Raw genomic sequence first — 23,398 nt, forward strand, 5'->3', positions numbered from 1 at the left:
AGCACACATGTTCTGGTTATGTGGGCGCCCCTGGACCTCTCTGTAGTAGGGTCCAGCCTTTTCATTTCAGTGTCACTTACATTCGCAGCTGTTGTCTTCTTCTTTACTTTCTATTCCTTCTCTGAGGAAAAAGAGGATCAAACAGGTTAGTGAAGATACATGTCTTAAATCTCTTAGATATATGTCTTAAATCTTAGTCATCTGTAAGATGCTATTCCTAGCACACTAGGAATAGCATCTTACAGCACTGTGGAAGCACCAGCATGGTTGAAAACCTGGATCAGCTGAAGAGCTCACTGTGTGACTTTGGGCTCTGTCTTAGCCTAACCTGCCTCACAGATTATTGAATGATAAATATTTTAAGATGTCCTGGGCTAGTGCAGGAAGAAATCTAAAACCAGTGGTCATGGGTATCCTATCAAATGATACCAGCACAAGTGAAGAATTGGGGCACCCTCCTGATGTGTTTCACATTTGCATTGGAATGAGGGGCTATGTGGATGAACAGCCCCCACATATGATCAAGGGGCACTCAGGGAGGGCATTAGGACATCCATGGGGTACTGTTAGCATGCCCCCTCCTTCATGTGTGCTGGGGTGGTATCATTTGGACTGGCCCTTTGACTTGAATGGAATGATGGGCACTCTGATGTGGCTAAGAAGCGAGAAGGTTGCTTGCAGCTCCATCTTTGAGAATGTTGAGTGGCAAATGCTATTTATGCAACAGATGGAGAAGGAAAGACCTTGCAGTGGTACAAACATAGTACCTCCCAGTTCCTTTGTTACTAACCTTGCCGTTTGTTTTAGGTTTATATATAGATCTGTTGTGCTGGGTCAGCTGTTGTCTGAACTGGTTAAAACAGGGATGAGTAGTGCAAAATTTGGGGTAGAATCGGCACTTCCCAAGAAGAAGAATATGAAACAGGCAAAGTGGTAGCTTATTACTGCGACAGCTTCAGCTGGCCAAAGAATATGGAAATGTAACCTTTGACACAGAGTTCTGTGTGAATATGAAAGCTTGCATATGGTTTCATCGGGTTCTCTGCACCAAAACTGCAAGAACTCTTTCTCAGAATAGTTCCCTCACCATTGCCTCCGAGGTGAAACTGTGGCCCTCTCTACTTGTCCAGAGTGGGAATATAAAGCCATTAAATCCAGTTCATGTCAATGATACCTTCTGGCACAGCATGCTCTTAGAGAATTGCCAAATCAACCACTCTCTACAGTTCTCTTTCACAGGTTGTCATTCTCCAGGCATTCTGAGAGAGCGGTTTAAGCTACACTGGAGCTAATCTCTGTTCCAGGTGCAGTTGTCCCCATCTTTGCATAATAGATGCATTGTTACTCACCCATTTCCCTACCACCTGTTGAACCATTTAGATGAATTTATGGGAATTAAAGCAGCTGACTTCAACTGCAGCACAGTCATAGGTTAAATAGGAAGCTGTATGGTGTCTGAATTTTGGTCCATCTTGCTCAGTGTTGTCTCCACTGACTGGCAGCAGCTTTCCAGAGTGGCAAGTGGATATGTCCTAGCCCTACCAGGAGAGCCAGGAAATCGAACCTGGGACCCTGTGTATGCGCAGCAGATGCTCTGCCACTGAGCTATGGTCTGTCTTTCTGCCTCCCCACGCCCCACCCCCCAAGCTCTGAGTGTGATTCTCCTAACTGGCAATAGGAACATACATAGGAACATAGGAAGCTGCCATATACTGAGTCAGACCATTGGTCTGTCTAGCTCAGTATTGTCTTCACAGACTGCAGTGGCTTCTCCAAGGTTGCAGCAAGGAATCTCTCTCAGCCCTATCTTGGAGATGCCAGGGAGGGAACTTGGAACCTAGACGCTCTTCCCAGAGCGGCTCCATCCCTTGAGAGGAATCTCTTACAGTGCTTACACTTCAAGTCTCCCATTCATATGCAACCAGGGCGGACCCTGCTTAGCTAAAGGGACAAGTCATGCTTGCTACCACAAGACCAGCTCTCCTCCCAGCCCAGTCTTTCAGGACTGAGTCTGAGACCCTCCATAAACAAAGCATGTGCTCAATCACTGAGCTACACATAGGAGTAGCAATAATAATAAGTAATAATAATAGGTAATAAACCTTGTTAGCCACCCCACAACAAATTGTTCTCTGGCTGACTCACAACACAGCATTAAAACATTGAGTTAAAACATATCAAATTGCACAACACATACGTAATACAAAATACAGTACAGAACCATTTAAAAACTTTTAATAGTTTTAAAAATCACATTTAAAAGGCCTGAGTGAGCAGAAAGGTCTTTATCTGGCACCTAAAAGCACAAAGTGATGATGCCAGGTGAACCTTACTTCTAACCCAAAGCAGAAAAACCCACATCTGTCAGCTCTACAGGAATGCCCCAAAGGCCTGCATAGCCAGCCATTCTGCTCAAATGCATGTCCTTCACTGAAAGGCTTGGAGATAGACACAGGTGTGTTGGAAGAGGTTGAGAGAGTGATGGCCGTGGATTGGGCATCGGAGTTGTGTTGAATAGGAGTCATTAAATTCCTGGCACTAACTGAATGTTTTAAGTATGAGTGAAATGTTTGGTGTGCAATGTTGGGAAAGCACCATACTTGCTGGGTGGCACTGGGCCAGTCACTTCTCTCTCAGCCTAACCTACTTCACAGGGTTGTTGTGAGGAGAAACTTAACTATGTACACCGCTTTGGGCTCCTTGGAGGAAGAGTGGAATATAAATATAAAAATAAATAAAGTTGCATACACTTCATGCATGGTTTACACTGCTCTAGACCAGGGATTCTCAACGTTGGGTCACCAGATGTTATTGGACTTCAACTCCCATAACCCCCAGCCCCATTGGCCTTTGGTTGGGAATTATGTGAGTTGAAGTCCAATAACATCTGGGGACCCAACGTTGAGAATCCCTGCTCTAGACCAGTCTTCCCTGTAACAGGGCTTCCCAAATGATGTTGACTCAACTACCATCATCCCCAGCTGCAATGGCCTTTGGCTGGGGGGTGATGGGGATTGTAGTCAACAACATCTGGGAACTCGTTATAGGGAACACTGCTCTAAACCAATTATGCCACACTCCTTTGTTGCTGGGAGATGTTCATGAGAACAAATGTTATTGAACAGGAATGCTAGATTGTATTTGGCATGAGGTCTTACTGCTGGATCTCAACATCAGTAATTTGTTTTGTACCTGCTGCCAAATTATATATCATTCCAGTCAGCCTCTAGAGCTTAAAAGGGACATTTTTGTCACTTGAAAATGTATTGATCCGTTGCCTGAAATCTGTATTTCCCAACTTTCTGAGACATTGTTTTTCTTGATGTGAAACGGGAGGCATGCTTCACTTTTGCACTTAAAAGATCCCCCCCCCCCCCGGCCAGTTCCTGGAACAATGGGCAGGCATGCTCCTTGCAACTGCAGCTTTGTCCAGTTCATATCACTTTCCCCTCACCAAAAAAGTATCCTGCCCTCCCCTTTGCTCAGTCATTAAAGGCTCGAGGATGGGATTCTGCTTTCTGGGCTATGGTGGTGTTTCTGGACCTCGGGCACCTCTAGCACCAGATTGTATTGGGGAATCCTAGCATTTCCCTTACTTTCCTCAGGAGGGCATCACTGCCCATATTTTGGGACAAGGAGGGTTATCCGTGCTACTTGGGGCCTGCTCTAGTGGGCTTTGAGTGACAGATGCATTCAACATAGTGGCCTAATTTTTCAAGGTTCTTTTCAAACTGTCTTGTGAGGCACACACTGTGGGAATCACTGGCCTACTTACATATCCTTTGGACTTTGGACTGTCTAAACTGGAATTTAAAAGTGACTCCCAGTCCTACAACAAGAAATCCACGAGCTTGCTTTTGCTCTGCATTCAGTAAGTAGCAGCAGCATTTCTGTTCTGTTTAATTCATAGGAAGATAGTTTCTCACTGAAACAGTAATATTGCCTTCTTATATTCATAATAGGTTTCTCCAAATATATGCCCAGATTTGTAGAAATTTCTCAGATCATACTGCAGTGGTAGAGAGACAGAGGCAATCACATTCTTAATTTTCTACAGATTAAGTCATATAACTAATTAAGTTCCAGTGAGACAAGAGACATTTCTAGGTAGCAAAATGGCTGACCTGCAGGGTTGTGGAAGGCAGGGAACCAAAGTCTAATATTTCAGTGTAATTCTGTGTTATACAAAAAGTGGCACAAATCAAGCAACAGTTTCTTGATCTCATAACTCAATTATATTTAGCCAAAGATGACTCTGAATTTAAGTCGGCCCCTTAAAAGACAGAGGTTAAATACAGGTAATACCTGCATTTACTCAAAAGAAAAAGGACTCTGAATTTAAGACAACCTCCCAATTTCTAATATAAAAAATGGGGAGCGGGGTGCCTGGTCTTGGATTCAGATAAGTACAGTATGTTTGATTTGTTAGAAACATGCTCTGTTCAACTTCAGCAGAAGGAAAAATGGCACATTTGAGATAAGTTCCCTTTGCATGCTTTAGTTCAGGTATGCCTATCTGTGTCACCAAGTGGCACAGCAGGGAAATGCTTGACTAACAAGCAGAAGGTTGTCGGTTTGAATCCCTGCTGGTACTATATTGGGCAGCAGCGATATAGGAAGATGCTGAAAGGCATCATCTCATACTGTGAGGCAGGAGGCAATGGTAAACCTCTCCTATATTCTACCAAAGAGAACCACAGGGCTCTGTGTGCACCAGGAGTCGAAATCGACTTGATGGCACACTTTACCTTATGCCCTATCTATAAAACAGCATCAACAGAGGCAGATGATTGTGGTTGTGTTGTTATGCAAAAGAGTTAAATGCAAGAATTTAGGACCCAAAAGTAGGAACATGGTCAGAGAGCTCTGGAAAGTGAAAATGTATCTCATCCTGGCCACTTTGAATTCTATCCCAGTTTTTCTCTAGTCTCAGATCTTTTAGCAGGCACTGTTTTTTCACCCCAGAACAACAATGGGAGCTAGTTCTATTTAAACACCTGAGTGTTAGGAATCCACCAGGTGCACTGGAAACCAAAATTTGCCATTGGTAAGCTGGTAATAAAATCATGGAGTGAGTCCATTGTTACCTTGACTTTTCACATGGAGGATGGGTTGTCTTTCTGGAAGAGATGCATTCATCTGGGGTGGGTGTGCATGTGTATTGGTTGTGCCCAAGCTAAATTATCACATTGGGAGGGACCTTCTGTGAAACAGTCAAGCATGATAACATCATCAGCCTGGTGGCTGTGATTCCAAAACCAAGGATGAGATGCCTTTGGTTTCCTAGCGATGTCACACAGTCACAGTGAACATTCCATCACAGATGTCCTCAGAGGTAGGCAGGAGGGAAAGGTACTTCCTGCAGTCATGGAGTCTGTCCCTGAGACAGGCCACCTTTATTTGCGTGAGGCAACGTCAGAGATATGGGAAGCCCGATGGGCTGTACTAGGTAATGGACTGAGCTGGAGTGGGGGTGGCACTAGCAGTAATCCAAAGTTGTGATGGGCCGAGAAAGGCCTATGAGCTGTGTAGCTCTTGCCAAGGCTGTTCACCTCAAATGCTTCCCCCCTCCCCACTTTCTCTGTAACAGCTAGCCTCCAGGTAAGTTGTCACATGCTGGCTGCATGCACTTTCTCTGTGAGGGTAGTTTTTGTTTGTTTTTACGGGGTGATTCATGAGAATGGCAGACCGGCAAAATCTCTGCCAACCACAGTAGTAAAGGAAAAATACAAAGTAGAATAGCATTTTTGGAACACAGTAATTTGCTGTCATGAAACAGGTTTTGCTATCAACTTGATAGTTCTTAACACATGTAGAAACTTGCAAAGGCAAACTTGCAGAGCTGCTGGGAGCTTAATTGCACCATCTGTCGATCCTGTAAATTCCATTCTCTGAATATGCAGAAGAAACTGTTCTCTAGAAAGTTAAAATATCTGCAAAATATGCATATATATATATATATATATATATATATATATATATATATATATATATGTATGTATGTATTATAAAAACTGGAACTATCTGAGCCCCTGTTTCTGTGGTTAGCAGTATTTAAGTGGAAGTGCATATTGTATGTATGTCTCTTTAAAAACTTTTTTGTATGTCTGTTTAAAAACTATTTTAAATGGGTTTCTTACAGCAAATAAATATCCATTATTGAAGGCAGGATAATAATCATTTCCCATGAATATGGACATTCAGAATTTGGAAAGATATAGATCAGCACATACTTGCATTTTCTACATTAAAATAATATGGAAGACAGTGCATATGAAATAATCTAAGGAGTATGCATCCCCTTATATTACACTTCTGTAAATAATAAAGCAAAAATTCTGGCGTCTGGCCTTTTCGATAGCTGCATCGGTGTTATGTTGTGATGTCAATATAAAGTAATAGCTTTCCATTTATTTGGCTTATTTGCAACTTGTTTGTTAATTCCTGCCAAATTTATAAATGATGCACATTTTCACATTAAAAGTGAACACACATTTAAACATTGAATAAATATAGAGAGCTCCTGATTCAGAAAGTGTACAGATTCTACAAGCGAGTCCTGTATATGGCAAGGAATTGAATAATCCATGCCTGAGCACATTCATTGAGCTCAAAGCACTAGAGGGCATGATCTTTATGACTAGAATTGAAATCCTTTCTTGTGGCCAGTGCTGTGTAAGGGGGCTTGACCTAGATGAGTGTTCATTTTTGTATGCAGTTTCTTTGTATTTGCAAAATCGTTAGTTGAACTTTTGGAATTGTTGCCTCTCATATCCCATTTGGAAAAGAAATCACTTCAAGCGCTTCCCCACCCCCGCCCCTTTCCTTTGGCAACAGGAACATTTTTAACGTAGTCTTGCTGCAACAAGTGCTGTTTTCAACAAGCTGCCAGAAAGGCAGAAGAACAAGGGATTTGGGTCTTTTGTTCTGGCAGTGTTGATGAAACATTATAAGACATGGGTGTATATTATGAGGAGTTCCTGAGTTGGCTGGAGTACTGTGCAGGCCAGTACAGTGCATCACAATCTGGAATGCAATCTTTAATCGGGAGATGAATTGACTAAAGGTTTAATTGATTGACTGGTGAGGGCAAACTTTAATTGGTAGAACCTAGAATTAAAGGCACGCTTGTGTATAACTTGAGACTGTTTTGCTTTAAATTTGTGCTGCTGTAACAGGAAATGGAAAAGAAAATTGAAGATGTCCCTTCCTTCTAATAATGTCATTTTTATTTGTTTAAGTTGTAATTTATTTTGTACATCCTTTAGTGGTTCAAAAAAGCTACTTTCCACTAATGATACTGATTTTTGACACTGATATTGTTTTAATCATATATTGCTGTTTTAATAGTATGCAGATGTATTAAATAGAATAGATTCATTGAGGTACATTAATTGTTTAAAAGGCCGAAGATCAACTCATTAATTTGAATTCATTAATTCAAAAAACTATGGTTAAAATCAAGTGGAGAACTTGTGCAAGCAGAAATAATTTGCAGAGTTTTGGACTTCCACTAATTTCCCCCTCAGCTGAAGCTCGCACAGCCTCAAATGCTGTTTTGGAAGGTCTTCCTACTCTCAGCTTTGGGAGGCTATGTGTGTGGAGGGGCGGTCTTACAGAGGGAAAGCCTCATTCTTCAAGTAGAATGCCACATGCGGTTATTAACATCCAAGCCAAACTGAACATCATAGGAACATAGGAAACTGCCTCGTACTGAGTCAGACCATTGGTCCATTTAGCTCTGCTCTGACTGGCAGCAGCTCTCCAAGGTTTCAGGCAGGAGTCTTTCCCAGCTCTACCTGGAGATGCCAGGGATTGAACCTGGGACCTTCTGCATGCAAAGCAGGTGCTCTGTCACTGAGCTATGGCCCCATACAGGCTTCAGTTCACAGTCCCATTATATCAGTAGGAAAACTTTGATTTAATATTATACATTTCCCCCGGGCCTTAGAGCACTGGAGCCAGTCCAAGCTCTTGAAGCAGTCGTTAGTGATTGAAGCCTAAACAAAAAGCATTTCCTAATGTCATGGAGGGATGTCTGCACAACTTACTGTCCTGAAATCTGTACCCATTGCTCATTGGTACTCATAACAGCTGGCTGCATGCCCTTTAGGATTAGGTGTGGCTGACGCTGCATCAAAGATCATTTACAGTGTGACATTTTCACTTGTCATTTATTGGGCAATGGGTGGGATGCAAACTTTGAAAAGCAACAGCAGAGGGCTACAAGGGGCACTTCGGATCTCAAAGGCAGTGTGGCCCTTGTTGGGGAGGAGGAACAAGGGGGCATTGGAGAGGAAGGGCATTTTCTTCATCAGCCTCTCTAAAAACTCCTTTTGGGGTTGACTTTCCAGCTCGAAGAATGGCGCAAACACCTGTAAAACACGAGCATGCTGACACAATGGGGATTGGGAAGGCCATTGCCGTCTTGACATCCGGAGGAGATGCCCAGGGTAAGTTGACCGGTTCTTTTAAGCATTCACATGGCCGTTGGGGGGTTCCTTTGGGGCCTGATGAGCGAATGGGGAAACCCACAGGGCTTTTGTTCCAAGAGGAGTCGCTATAAAAGGCCTTTGGTGTCCAGATATTTTATTGGCACAGACATTTCCCCTGAACTTGCTAAAATGTCAGAACTAGTTCCTGTCTCTGATGGTAGATTATAGCAGGAGTGCCTGAAAGTTCCTAACCGGAAATCCCCTCCTCAAAATGCTTCCTCCAGCATGTCTTACTTGTGTGCTTCTCAGGGGCATCTGGCTGGCCGCTGCTAAAGACAAAAGGTGCGGTTAGATGCAGTGCTAAATGAATGTTTTGACCTGATCTTGCAAAGGCAGTTTTGAAGTTCTTTCCCCTACTGCCCCTACTGTCCCTGTGGCGGAGGCAAAAGAGGGCATCCCCCCCGCCCCGATTGAGCCACTTTCCATTGAATCCAATGGGGCGTACTCCCAGGGAGGGGGGTATAGGATTGGTGGCTTTGCCCCCTCCCCCCGAAAAGGTCCTGTGGATGCCCACCCACCCCCCAAAAAGTCCTGTAAACCTCCTCTACTTTTCCCTCTCCAGAGCATCTTGCTACTGTCACTTCAGCCTTCCTCCACAGCACTCTGCTGCCTCCTTCCTTTCAAAAAGCAAAACCAAAAAACAAAACCCTTTGCAAGCCATTTGCGGCTCATCAGCCGGTTAGGCCACCACTATCTTGTAAGCAATTGTTTTGAAACTGAGAGGTTTTTAGTGCACAACCGACTACATACTTGTATTGCTGCTCCAATGTTTTGAGTTATTTTTGTCTGCTGTTGCTCATGTATTCTTGCAAAGTCTCCAGCTCCCAGCATCTGAGTTTGCCTGTACTCGTGTCTGTTTGTTTATTATTTATTTATTTATTTATTTATTTAAGATACTTATAACCTGCCCCTCCTGTGCAGTATTGCTTGGGGTGGCTTACAACAATAGCAAAACAATACAACAGAGAACTTTATACCGTTCTGTTGTTTTATCTGTTTTATTCCTGATTTTATTGTTTTATCTGTTTTATTCCTTCGTTGTTAATTGCTTTTATTGTTTTAGCAACAAAAGAATAAAACACTAAATGCTACAAAATTAATAGTATGTTCACTTGAGACCTTTGTGATATCAGCGGAAGCAATGAAACACTTTTTAGATGTCTAGAGTTGCCCTCTCCTGAATGGGGAGAGTCTTCCTTTTCCTCCCTCTCCCCCCACCCCATTCTGTTTTGTTAATCTATAGTCATATCTTTACTGTGTTGATCTTTGAGGTTTTTTGTTAATTTAAGACAGGAAATGTTATTCTAAAATTTGAGATTACTGCTGTTACTTATGTCATCCAGTCAGTGTTCATGGTGCTTTACATAATTACATAAGCAATCAGGACAGACTAGAATCAGACTAGAAGTGTGAGCACTATAAGATATTCCCCTCAGGGGATGGAGCTGCTCTGGGAAGAGCAGAAGATTTCAAGTTCCCTCCCTGGCATCTCCAAGATAGGACAAGGGTGGTTTTTTTTTTAATAGGACAAGATTTTTTTATTGAACCAACAAACTACCAAAGCATACAGTACGTTGCCAAAGCACAATTATATACATAGTGGTTGTTTGTACATCATATATCTACAAAGATTTACACACAAGGATTTGGAAACCCACAAGGTTATGAAGTATATGCAGGTAGTATTGTAACTTGGGGGGTGGGGGATTACAAGGCACATCAGGTAATGGGCGGGGGGGTAGGCTGAGAGAGGTTCCTGCCTGCAACCTTGGAGAAGCCGCTGCCAGTCTGTGAAGACAATACTGAGCTAGGTAGACCAATGGTCTGACTCAGTATATGGCAGCTTCCTATGTTCCTATGACAGATGGCTGTCTCAAGGAGCTTACAATTTAAATTTTGATGGTGGGAGATAAGAAAGGGGGAAGAGAGGAAAGGGTTACAGTGGGTGAATATAGTTTGCCTAGGTTAATCAATGTGGCCCAGGTTTGTTTGTTTTTTTAAATTTGACACATCTGTATACCGCCCACCACCAAAGTCTCGGTTCATTAAGTTCAGTTCATTATTATCTTTGATCCGATAAATAGATTACAACTCAGACACAGATTAAAAGAACATTAACAGTAAATATTAATACAGATATATAAGAATACGTATATAGGAGCTATTACATAAGAATACAATAAGATAAGATGAGACAACCTAAATACCTAAATTAACTGATTCTAACACACAATGTATGGGTCTTAATTGCAGCTGTACAAAACCTGGCTACTTGCTGCAAAACATAAGTGTGAATGTCAGAAAGAAGCAAATGTATGTAAAACTCGTCAGAGTTATTTGGATAAACAAAAGGGGCAATATATCTAAAACGTAGACCACAATAAAAAGAGCACATGGCCAACTGTCTCAACATCCTCATTCCACAAGAGCACAATCTCTCCAGATACAGGATTATCCTGAACCTACCGTCCATTACCGCAGAGGGCAGCACATCCAGCTGAGCCAATGTCAGGGCTCTTCTATGCATTGGGTGTGCCAGGTTATACAAATATTTGGCTGGTTTTTGTAAAGATTTAACTGCTCCAAACCTTGCGCAGTTTGATGCCCGGCTTAGATCAACTTGATGTTCCAAATCAATGGTACGCTGCTTGAGGATCACCTTGGCATTATCATAACCAAGGGGCAGCAGATATTCCATTGATAACCCAAAGAATTTTAACTTTTCAGTGATTAGATACATCCGATCAGAGGGATATTCATCTTTAAAAATTAAGGGAGCTAGACCAGAAGGAAAATAGATTAGCTTCGACCAAAGGTTGAAGATATAGGTCCACGCAAAGGTCTCCTAACTTAACAGGCCCACTTCTAAACACAACTTTGCATTAGACACACAACAGGGGGTTGAGAAAATAGCCTTAAGAAATTTAGATTGGACCCTCTCAAATAGTCGAAAGCCACTATATAAACAGATCTGGGAGCCGTAAAGAAGCTGTGGAATTACCTTAGTTTGAAAGACCTTAATGGCAGCTGGAACATACCCACTAGGGATGTACATGAACCAGTTCGGAGGTCTGAAGTTTGGGTGGTTTGGTGGCAGGGGGTACCTTTAAGGAGCATGGAGGGTGCTCATGCCTCCCCCTGCCGCATTTCCCCCACCAGCACTGTCTCCAAAACCACTGGCATGAGGCGGCAACATACCTCCTTGCCACCCCGGTCAATGTCGGACCGGAAGTGGCCGGTGCGCGTGCCAACGCATGTGCACTGGCCACTTCTGGTCCGACATTGACCAGGGTGGCAAGGAGGTACACTGCTGCCCCATGCCAGCGGTTTTGGAAACAGCACCGATGGGGGAAACGTGGGGGGGGGGGGTTAAGTACCCTCCCTGATCCTTAAAGGTAACCCCCCTGCTGCTGCCAAACTGGTTGAGTACCGGTTCATGCACATCCCTAATATATACCCCCTGAGGCAGGCGTGGAGGGAACCAAGCGGTGACCCGTGTCCTGCCGCTGCCATGGTCCCCTCAGCCCCACCCCCTGCATCTGACGTATGACACAGGGAGTGTTTAGCCATATCCCCTGCATCGTACATCAGACACAGGGAGCGTGGCTTCGATCCCGAACAGGGCCGAGCAGCCCCATTCAGGAGCAAATTCGGCCAGTGCTGCATTGTGTTGCAAACGCAGCGTTGGCCGATTTCACTTGCAAACGGGGCCGCAGAGCCCCGTTTGAGAGTGAAATCACACCCCCACGTCTGACATCAGACATCTTCATCCCCACCAGAGACTGTGACAGCAGGACATCGTCCACATAAAGAAGGTAACTAGATGTCTATTGTCCAATTTTGGTGGGTGAAAGTCCAGATTAGTCTGTCCACCATGTCATTAATATAGTAATTATAGTAATGGGGCTAATATACAGCCCTGGAGACTCTAGGCAGTTCACAAGAAGAAACCAAACAAAAAATTTAACACATTTAAAACATATATAAAATTTGAAGTTAAAACAATAAATAAAATTCAGCTAAGCAACTTCAACTGACACTTCCACTGTGTGGCTGAAGAGATGTTTCTGGCTGAAGAGATCCTGGAGAAAGAAAGCCTGGCTGAAGAGATGTTTCTTCAGTTGTTTCGTAAAAGCCATCAGGGATGGAGCAGCTCTAATCTCAGCAGGAAGTGTGTTCCACGGCCCTGGGGCAACTACAGAGAAGGCTCGCCTCTGTTGCATCCAGATGAACCGGTGGCACCCTCAGATGAACCCCCTTGAGGGAGGCATTTAGGAAGTTACACCATTACCTGATGAAGCTAACACGAAGACATAGATTTGGGTGTCATCAGAATACTGATAGCACCCTCCACCAAATCCCTGATTATCCCCCTAACAGTTTCATGTGGATCAGGGCTGCTCAACTTCGGCCCTCTTGCAGATGTTGACCTACAATTCCCATAATCCCTGGCAATTGGCCACTGTGGCTGGGGATTATGAGAGTTGTAGTCCAAAAACAGCTGGGAGGCCTAAGTTAAGTAGGCCTAATGTAGATGTTAAAAAGGACAAAATGGATCCCTGAGGAACAACACATAAAAGCTCTTGCTTTGTAAAACAACAGTCTCCAAGCAACACCCTCTGAAATCTGCTGGAGAGGTATGAACAGAACCACTGTAAAACGGTGCCTTCTACACCCCTTCCCCTCACATGTTCCAGAAGGATACCATTTTGGATGGTCTCAAAAGCTACCAAAAGGACTAACAGAGTCACATTCCCTCTGTCAGTTTCTAATTGGAGATCATCCATCAGGCCAACGAAGGCAGTCTCCACCCCGTAACCTGCCCGAAAGCCAGTTTGAAATGGGTCTAGATAATCTGCTTCATCCAAGACTGCTTGGAGCTAAGAAGCCACCCTCTCTCCATCACCTTGGCCAACCATGGGAAGTTGGAGATGGGCCTATAATTGCCTAACTCTGAGGGATCTAATGTTGGCATCTTTTAAAAAGGTCTAATAATGGCCTCCTTAAGACAAAGAGGCATCCTACCTTCCCTCAGAGAAGCATTTATGATCTTAACCAGACCCTCTCCAATAATCGTATAAGCCATGTTGGGCAAGTGGTAGCACACTATGGTCCAAGCAACTTGTTCGTGTCCTCAGGAGTCACAAACTGAAATTGATCCAATATAACCACAAAAGATGAATTACTGGATGCCCTCACAAAAGACTCTGCACCATCAGTGGTATCCAGGTCAGCTTGAATATAAGATATTTTATCTACAAAAAAACTCATTCAAGGCCTCACCTCAGCTAACTGATGGTTCCAAAGCCGGGTCCGTATAAATCCTCTCACAACCTTCGACAGTTCCACTGGACATGAACCTGTCGTACATGTATTGCCAGAGCATAGGTCTTCAATTGTGCTCTGTGCTCTAATTGGTCAGATTCCAGTTGAGTACTTTTGCACTTGCGCTCTAGTCAACTACCTCGCTGCTTCAGCTCCTGCAGTGCTTCCATATACCATGGAGCTAGGTCCGAGGTACACCAAGGTAATTTTGGAGCCTGGACCTAAAGGCCTTTGGAGCGCCCCCTGCCCTGCAAGTTAAGCATCATCCCCTTACACACACACACACACACACACACACACACACACACACACACACACACAGTGACACACGCAGTATTTTAAACTTGAGGGCACAAGCAGCAACTGAACTCACAAGAATGTAAGAATATGAAAAAGGTAAATTTATGCAAATATGCATTAGCACAAACATTTCAACACACAACTTAACATATCCCCATCACACATGTTTCTTTCCCCACTCCTCCTTCTGACTCTAAAGCAGAGGTCACGCTCGGTGCAGGTCACAGTCACACTCGGCTGCCTGGCGCAGTGTGGGCCAGCAGTGCAGCACAGCAACCACATCACCTGGGACAGACTAAAGAGGATTTGGGGCCCCCAAGGGACTTGGAGGCCCTGGAACTGCCTAGAAGTCCAGGGGTAAGAGTGCCTCTGAGCTAAATTAGAAGCAGGCTGGAGTTAGGCAATTATAGGCCTGTCTCCAACTTCCCATGGTTGGCCAAGGTGATGGAGTGATCATGTCTACTGCCCTGGTGAGCTCATTATTCCAGTTCTCCACCAATCTTGTTGGATCCTCCAGGGGCATATCTAGCATAGGGCAGGCAGGACACATGCCCCGGGCGCCACTTGAAGGGGGAGCCATTAAAAAAAATTATTTTTAATGGCCACTGAAAACAAAATGGCCACCACACATGCTCAAATGGCCTCTGTGAGGCCCTAGGCCATGCCAGGCCTCACAGAGGCCATATGAGCATGCGTGGTGGCCATTTTGTTTTCAGTGGCCATTTTAAAAAAAAATTATAAATGGCCACCGCACATGCTCAAATGGTCCCTGCGAGGCCAGCAAGGGGAGGGGGAACCTTTGCAGACACCCACACACACACACGGCCTTTAGGAAGCCCCCCGAAGGGGCTACAATTAACAAAAAAAAATTTAATTTAATTTAATAGAATTCACTGTACACATATTCATTTGGGCACTATGTTCAGAGAATCAGGGCTTGTGAATACTGAGCTAGGATTGTATTCATTTGCTCTTACTTTGCTTCTTGTGATAAGTGAGTTAAATGTGATGTCTTAATAATATGGCTATTAATGGTGAGTTTGTCTTTGAATCAGTGTGAAATCCTTAGTATTAAGGCCACTGGAAGTTTCTTGCTCTCTTTCTCTCTCTCTTTCTTAACTGTCTTTCTGAAATACTAGAATATATTCCAAGCAGTGACACAGTTTACTCTGCATATCCTTTAATTATTTTCAGAGTATCTGGGAAAAGCCAAATTCTCCATTTATTTTTAAAACTTGTGTAATAGTGATGTTACAATGCATAGTAGAGAATTAGACAGGCACTTCTGTTTAGTTTTCCAAGTACACCTCCACATAGTATTTGGATATTTCATGAGCCCCAGCATACTGAAATGTGTAGTTTTCCAGCATTTGTGGTCTGGCTATGTCCACTACTAAATAGCAATAGCAATAGCACTTACATTTATATACCGCTCTATAGCCGAAGCTCTCTAAGTGGTTTACAATGAGTTAGCATATTTCCCCCAACATTCTGGGTACTCATTTTACCGACCTCAGAAGGATGGAAGGCTGAGTCAAATAGTTTTTGAAATATTAAAAGATTAACGAGCTTGACTTGTATTTTTGAGCTGATATTATGGTAATGTTATCTGAAAGATGGGTGTCAATTGTTTGGACAGGGGGCGCAATTTCAGTGCTTGCCCTAGGCGCTATTTTCCCTAGATACGCCTCTGCCTCCAATAGCCTCCTTGGGTGGACCATCATAATAAGCCCTTCACCCCTGCAGAGGTGACTAGCATTAAAGCCTATTCTCACGCTACTTTGTGATATGATATAGTTCTTTTGTGTGGCTTTGCCATAACGTTCTATTGTATGGAACTGCTCCTACACAGGAAGATAACATCAAGTTATCACATCAGATTTATTGCTGTTTCTCTGATGTGAAAACTTATTTTTTTTTTCCCCATGGCATGTGGCCTGGTCCATTTCTATTCATTTCCCTCCTTTTGGGGGTTCTGTGTTTCCTTTAAGCAAGAGCCCAAGTTGGAGTTACATTGAGACTCCAAATAAGATTCCTTCGCTTCTCTAAGGTGCACCTTAGGTCTTGCTGTGCCTGCAAAGGCCAAGAGAGAAGTCTTTATTTATCTAGGCTGACCAAAAAAAACAACCCTTCCCAAAAACACACTTCGGGGCCTGCTTTGCAAACTGCAAAACTGGGGGAAGCATTTGCCCAGCAACCTTTTTGAAAGGTTTTGGAACTATGAGGAATGCTATGTTGGCAGTTCTTTCTAACCTCTCTCCTCCTCCTCCCCCCATTTTCAAGAAATTTTTTGCTGCTTCTTGTGGCAGTGTGTTGGAGAGCTGCTCGTGGTGTTCTCTGGCTGGCATCCACGAAGACAAGATCTGCTACCACTGCTTCTACATATGGCAAAAAAAAAACATATTTCAAAAGAGGGGGGAAGTTAGAAAACCACCAACTGCTAGTGCTGTGCCACTGGTAGTAAGAAACACCCTTTAAGAACCTTTAAAAAAAAAATCATTACCCACCATGAAACTGCCCCATTTGACACCCATATCCCCAATTTTGATTTTTTTAAAAAAATCGCTTTTGACTCAAACTTTTTTTTCTTTTTTCTTTTATGACATCAGTGCATACCAGAGTTCAATGACCTATGCATTATTTATTATTTCTTGTTTACACAGTCAGACAGGTGTTATTGACTGGTTTGCTTTATCCAGACATCGAGTCCTTCCAAGGACCTGGGATGGCTGGATTTTATTGTCAATGGTTATAGATATCGTCGCAGAATATAGGCTGTTCCCAGTAAAGCTGCTTTTTGTAATTGGCTGATGGTGATTTCTATGGCCCCTATGGTGTTGAGGTGCTCTTCAGGGTCTTTTGGAACTGCACCCAGGGCGCCAATTACCACTGGGATTATTTTGGTCGTCTTCTGCCACAGCCTTTCAGTTTCAATTTGTAAATCTTTGTATTTTGTGATTTTTTTCTATTTCTTTTTCTTCTATTCTGCTATCCCCTGGTATTGCTATGTCGATTATTTTGACTTGTTTTTCTTTCTTCTCAACTACAGTTATATCTGGTGTATTGTGGTGGCAGATGTTTGTCTGTTTGTAGTTGGAAATCCCATAATATTTTTGCATCTTCATTTTCTACAACTTTTTCAATTTTATGGTCCCACCAATTTTTGGCTACAGGTAGCTTGTATTTTTTGCAGATGTTCCAGTGTATCATCCCTGCTACCTTGTCATGCCTTTGTTTGTAGTCAGTCTGTGTGATCTTTTTACAACAGCTGATTAGGTGGTCCACTGTTTCATCTGCTTCTTTACTTGCTGTTTGTGGTTGATTTTTCAACTTTGGCTCTTATTGCATTTGTTCTTAGTGCCTGTTCTTGCGCAGCCAGTATTAAACCCTCTGTTTCTTTCTTCAAGTTGCCATTCTTAAGCCATTGTCAGGTCTTGGTGATGTCTGATTTTCCACTTATATTGTGCAAATATTGACCATGCAGTGGCTTATTTTTCCATTTTTCTACTCGGTTCTTGACTTGTTCTTTCTTGTAGGCCTGCTTTGTTTCGTTGGTGTTGAATAGTTTCTCGTTATTGACTATTTTAAGTGCATCTTCTTCCCTGTCCTTTATATATTCTTCAAGGCCTCTTTTCTCCTCCTCTACTGTTTGATGGACTTGCAGCATTCCTCTTCCACCTGAGCTGCGAGGGAGGTATAGCCTATCTATATCACTGCGGGGGTGCAGAGCATGATTGATGGTCATGATTTTCCTGGTCTTACGATCTAGCGTCTCTAGCTCTGCCTGGGTCCAGTCTATTATTCCTGCAGTGTATCTGATAACAGGTATAGCCCAGGTGTTTATGGCTTGTATGGTGTTCCTGCCATTGAGTTTGGCCTTTAGGATTTTTCTAACTCTCGTGATGTATTCCCTTCCAATTTTTCTTTTAACTTCAGTGTGTGCGATGTTATCAGCCTGGAGAATGCCCAAGTATTTGTAATGTTCTTTCTCTTCCAGGTTCTTGATCTTGCTTCCATTGGGCAGTTCTATTCCTATTATTATTATTATTATTAACATTTTATATCCCGCTCTTCCTCCATGGAGCCCAGAGCTGTGTACTACATACTCTAGTTTCTCCTCACAACAACCCTGTGACGTAGGTTAGGCTGAGAGAGAAGTGACTGGCCCAGAATCACCCAGCAAGTATTCTCACCAGAAAACATATGGTGGAGGAAAGAATGGGCCATGTCTCCCCATAAATGTTAAGGAGTCACACTTCACTTTAGTAGAAAGAATTGTGGTGTTCATAAGAACATAGGAAGGTGCCTTACACTGAGTCAGACTATTGGTCCATCTAGCTTAGTAATGCCTGTACTGACTGGCAGCAGCTCTCCAGGGTTACAGACAGGAGTCTTTCCCAGTCCTGTCTGGAAATGCCAAGGGGGATTGAACCTGGGACCCTCTGCATGCAGAGCAGATGCTCTGCCCCTGAGCTGTGGCCCCATCCCTGAAATCTACCTTATTACGGATGTTCTTTCTACTTCCAAGGATTGGAGTTCACTAGGTAGAAGGTGCTGAGGGAGGTTCCCTTTCAATCTGTGCAACCCAAGAGTTAGCTGTGTGCTTTTTCTTGCCTACAGATCGAGCTTGGGCTTTCTGTTTCCCTGCCAGAAGCACTAGAGTGAAGGAGCATTCCTTTTCCCTTGAGTTGTTGAATCCTCTTCCCTAGGATCCCCACTTGAGAAATCCTAATGTGGCTTTGTGTCCTGGTGTAAATTCTCTATGAATGATTGAAACTTGAGGGAATTTTGCATCCTCCGCAGAGGTTTCGAGTTTTCCAAAGCAATGGCAGCCACTTTCATCAGTTTTCTTTGGAGCAATCACATGAGCAGAGAGGATTTTCTGGGTATGCGGTGGTGTTGGATTACATCTTCTCTCCCGGTGTGTTATGTTCTGGAGCCCGCAAACACAGCGATCTGGCAGAGCACACTACTGCAGGCCCTTGCTTTAAATGTCAGCAAGTAAAAATAAAATGTGCGAATCACCTGAGGGTGGGATCAGCTGAGGATGGGATTCGATACATGGGATATTCATGCATCTGGGTCCATCCTGATCTAGAGCCCTAAGAAACAGCACATGCTCTGAAGGGCCCTGCTAAGAAAGCAGGGGCTGGCCAATAGCAGAAGGGCCATCAGAGTCTGATGATGAGTATGCTGCCATTATGTGGGCCCTGCATGACACACTTGCAGCATCTGTCACAAGTCCTCATAAGGATTCAGTGAAGGGAGCTCTGGCTGTAACAATACTTAGCACTGCTACCTTGTATTTTAAGAGTTCAGAACACTTCACATGCATGTGTGTGTGTGTGTGTGTGTGTGTGTGTGTGTCACACACAACACACACACTAGGCATGGCTGGGTCAATGCAAGTTTGGATTTAGGTAAATTTCACTCTAAAGAAGCTAGTCTGAGTGAAGCGGACATGAATTTGGCACACATCTAACTTTTCAAAGGCAACATTGCTGTGAAACCCAAGACGCAGGTCTTCAGAAACATCTGAAACTACCCTTTGAAGATGCCCTTTTCATTTTAATTTCTTCAAAGAGGTTTCGTTTCATGGCATTGACATTTACTCTGATTGTATGCAGTTTTGAGGAAGAGTGCTTCCCCCTCTCTCACACACACACACACACAAACCCAAGGTTTCACCACTTCCAACTGAAAGCCAAACTTCATCACCGTGCCTGATAAGACAGGTAGGCCTTCGTCAGTGTTAGGGACCTGCTGTGGCTACTATGCTGTCTGAAAGGCAGCGCTGATGGGGTAGCCACGGGGCTGCTGTGGAATGTCATAAAACTGCTTCTGGGCACCAGCGCAGTGCTCCTTCCATGGGAAACAATAGAAGTCGTGCTGTGTGACTGCCTGACACAGTTTATAGCCATTCCATAGCAGCCCCGTGTTGCTACACTGTCGGGGCTGCCTTTTGAAATTGCACAGCAGTCCTAGTGGATCCCTCCCATCAACAGAGGACTGCCCAGTCATGTTGGCCATTGTTTGGCCCTAGGTGTTTGTCTATTCTTTGTTATCTAGCAGGGCAGAGAGGGCTGATCAGACCATGGTGGGTGTGGAGGGAGGCTTGAACCCTTTCCTTCCATCATGATCCTAAACTAGACTGGTGCTCCCACGGCTGCCATTTGCCCCAGGAGATAAGCAGCCACTGGCACCAGTGATCTGGATTCAGAGTGCGGTGGAGGGAGAGGGAGAAGAATGCCTCCCCTTGTGGCCCCAGTCCCAATCGTCAGCCCTTCTGCACCAGCTGCTACTGTGCAAAGGAAAAAAGTGCACAAGGCACTTTCCTGACACTGTCCACAAGAAAGTGCACAATGTCAGGGTTAATGTCTCATCTAGCTTGGTCCTAAGCTCCTGCTCCAAGCTGTGAGTGGAGCTGAGCCGTCTGCCTTGCTTCAGATCAGGTTTTTGTTGTTGTTAATCTGACACAGCCTCCTTTCCTGAGTGAGACCAGGAATTCAGGGCTGAGTGAGACAGCTGGGCTCTCCTAAGGCTTTCATGGGTGTTATATGTCTGCTTAATTTTTAAAAACAGATTGTGAAGCCACAAGCCTGCTTTAGAATCGGAGCAGCAGGATCTATATATTGGTGTTTATCACATCTGTATCCCCTTCCTCCAAAAAGGTCCAGAGTGGCATCCATGTGGTTAGCCCATTTTTCCCCTCACAACAATCCTGCAAAGTGGGTTAAGCTGGGAGATAGCAATTGGGTCACAAAGAACCCCCAGGAAGCTTAATGGTCGAGGAGGCTTCGAACCCCGGCCTCCCTGGTCCTAGTCCAACATTCCAGTAACTACATCACACTAGCTCATTTGCAGCACTGTATGGTTTAAGGCAGAGCTGCACATCTTTGGCTGTCCACCTGGTTTTGGACTACAACTCCCATCATCCTCAGTCACCATGGCCAATGGATGATGGGGTTTGTAGTCCAACATCTGCAGTAGGGCTTAAGTTTTGAAGCCCTGGTTTAAAGTTTTGATGTTTTCTAGGATAGAGTTTTTGCACTGAAATCTGACTGCTTCAGTGTTATAAAGATAGGTCCCTTCCATTGCCTGCTTGCTTCACATCACAGGGAAGGAACTATAAGCTCAGGCTGTACATGTGTTAATTCAGAAGCAAATTTCACTGAGCCAGCTTTGTAAAATGATCTAAACTGCCCTGATCATAAGAATATTGCAGGAGATAAAGGCCAACCAGGTCCTTCACTGAGTTCAGCCCATGGCAGAACTCTTAGCTTCCTCAAGCTTCTTTCAGGCTTATTGGAAAAAATGTTTTCCTTTGTCCAACAAGATGTCCTCTACCGCTATTACCTCTTTCTGCTTATCGCCCATTTCTGTGTTTACATTGTCACCGTTTCTTAGTAGGGAATCCAGCTCTAAACCATGTGGCCAAGCTGTTAGTTTCCTTTTCTAATCTTGCAAACTTGCACATTTACCCTGGAGATGTGATCCCATCAATGAAACCCCTGTGAGCTGTCTTGGGCAGCATTTCTAGAAAGCATTTGTCTTGCTACCCACCTCCCTATCCCCACCCAGAAGCACCTGTGCATTAAGAGCACCAAACAATATTTGGGCGTGTTCAGATCCTAGTTCCCTTCATTAAATGCTTGTTTTCATTAAATGCTTGTTCAGATCCTGGTTGCCTTTATTAAATGCTTCTTTGTTTGCCTAGTCCAGAGCTTGTGAAACGTTTTTTTAAAATGATGTAACGGAGGATCACCACTATAGGACCACTGCTGCAGGACAGCATAGAGATAGGTAAAGCAAGCTAGTTGGACTTCAGTGCTGCAGTGCATTAATGCTGTCACGTGAGAGGTAACTATTAATGTGAGGCAGTAAAGGAGAGTACCATAGTGTTAGGGACAGAGAGGTTCCTGTATCTGCCCTCATCTACATTCTACTCCAGCTCCTAGCTGGGACCCAGAAGTTCAGGGCTGTGTGTGTCACTCTAGACTTTTCTAGTTCTATGCAGGATACTCACTTATGCCATGATGAAAATAATGACAGGAAATGGGAATCCCTGTTCAAGCTATAAAGCATAGGTGACTTGTGGCTGTGGTGACTGGTGTATGAGATCAGCTTGTCATATACACAAACAATCAGCCTGTGCCAGAAAATAAACTGCTGCATGAACTAGATTAGATCCCCAGGGAGTCCTGTTAATTTGCCCATTTGTTCCTCCTGTGATGTTCATATGAACGAAGTGATCATGTTGAAATACAGCAGAGCAAAGCCCAATAGGAATGCTTTTGTTTACATCTCAGAGAGGTCATGTTATTTGTACAATATGCCATCTACCAATGACCTCTTCTTCCTTCTCCTTGCACAGGTATGAATGCTGCTGTCCGGGCTGTGGTTCGAGTGGGGATATACACCGGAGCCAAAGTGTTCTTCGTTCATGAGGTAGGTAGAGATGGTAATTTCTTTCCTAAATAGTGCCTCTTTTTGCCCAGTTAGGAATGCCTCTCAATACCAGTTGCAGGGGAGCAACAGCAGGAGAGAGGGCATGCACATACTACTTGCCTGTGGGCTTCCCAGAGGCATCTGGTGGTGGACCACTGTGTGAAACAGGATGCTGGACTAGAGAGGCCTTGGACCTGTTCCAGCAGGGCTGTTCTTATAAATTGCATAATCCAGATTGACATCTGGATATATAATTCAGGGTATATTCCAGATTGGCATCGTTCTGTGCCAGAAAAATCCTCTGCCTCCATTTTGCTTGGGGGAAACCTAAATATATAGCTCATTTAGGCTAAACATCACATTATCTTGTCTCCATGTGGTACTGTTGGACTGCATTTTGTTTTGAGCATTTTTCTGTAGTTACAGCAAGCCATAACAGCAATTACTCTTGGTGTATATCTCATGTGAAGGGAAAAGGCTCAAAGTTTCTTTTTAAACAATCTCTCATGCATTTTCTTTCAGGGCTACCAAGGGCTTGTGGATGGTGGTGACAATATTAAGGAAGCAACATGGGAAAGTGTGTCCATGATGCTGCAGCTGGTAAGCTGGGAATCAGGATTTCTTCTTCACTCCAGGTTGTGAAAGGTTTGAGAGTTGTCCTCCTCACCCCAGTTAGCACCAACGCTAAGGTTTTCAGAGAGGTCTGTGACGTTCAAGTGCGCCTGAAGCTATAGGATTAGGGTATGTTTGCTTCCATGTACCATTGCATGTTATAGTTTGTTTTGTCCCTTGTCACTCCTAACTGTCTCTTATTTGCTCCTTTGTTCCTG

The 23,398-nt window shown here is 43.8% G+C and overlaps 1 protein-coding gene across 2 annotated transcripts in view; it reads left to right on the plus strand.

Moving 5' to 3' along the window:
- PFKM (phosphofructokinase, muscle) overlaps nucleotides 1-23,398 on the plus strand; it is a 65,931-nt gene continuing 42,533 nt past the window's right edge. Inside the window, exons 1-4 of one of the 2 annotated variants that reach the window (XM_053291255.1) lie at nucleotides 1-145; nucleotides 8,355-8,453; nucleotides 22,495-22,568; nucleotides 23,091-23,168. In XM_053291255.1, coding sequence (XP_053147230.1) covers nucleotides 19-145; nucleotides 8,355-8,453; nucleotides 22,495-22,568; nucleotides 23,091-23,168 — 378 coding nt within the window. In that variant the 5' untranslated portion in view covers nucleotides 1-18. Of the gene's footprint in view, nucleotides 146-3,823; nucleotides 3,872-8,354; nucleotides 8,454-22,494; nucleotides 22,569-23,090; nucleotides 23,169-23,398 lie in introns of those variants that run through there. The other variant, XM_053291256.1, reaches the window with a different exon arrangement.

The sequence above is a fragment of the Hemicordylus capensis genome, chromosome 2 (genome assembly GCF_027244095.1).
Source record: "Hemicordylus capensis ecotype Gifberg chromosome 2, rHemCap1.1.pri, whole genome shotgun sequence".
Lineage (NCBI taxonomy): Eukaryota > Metazoa > Chordata > Lepidosauria > Squamata > Cordylidae > Hemicordylus > Hemicordylus capensis.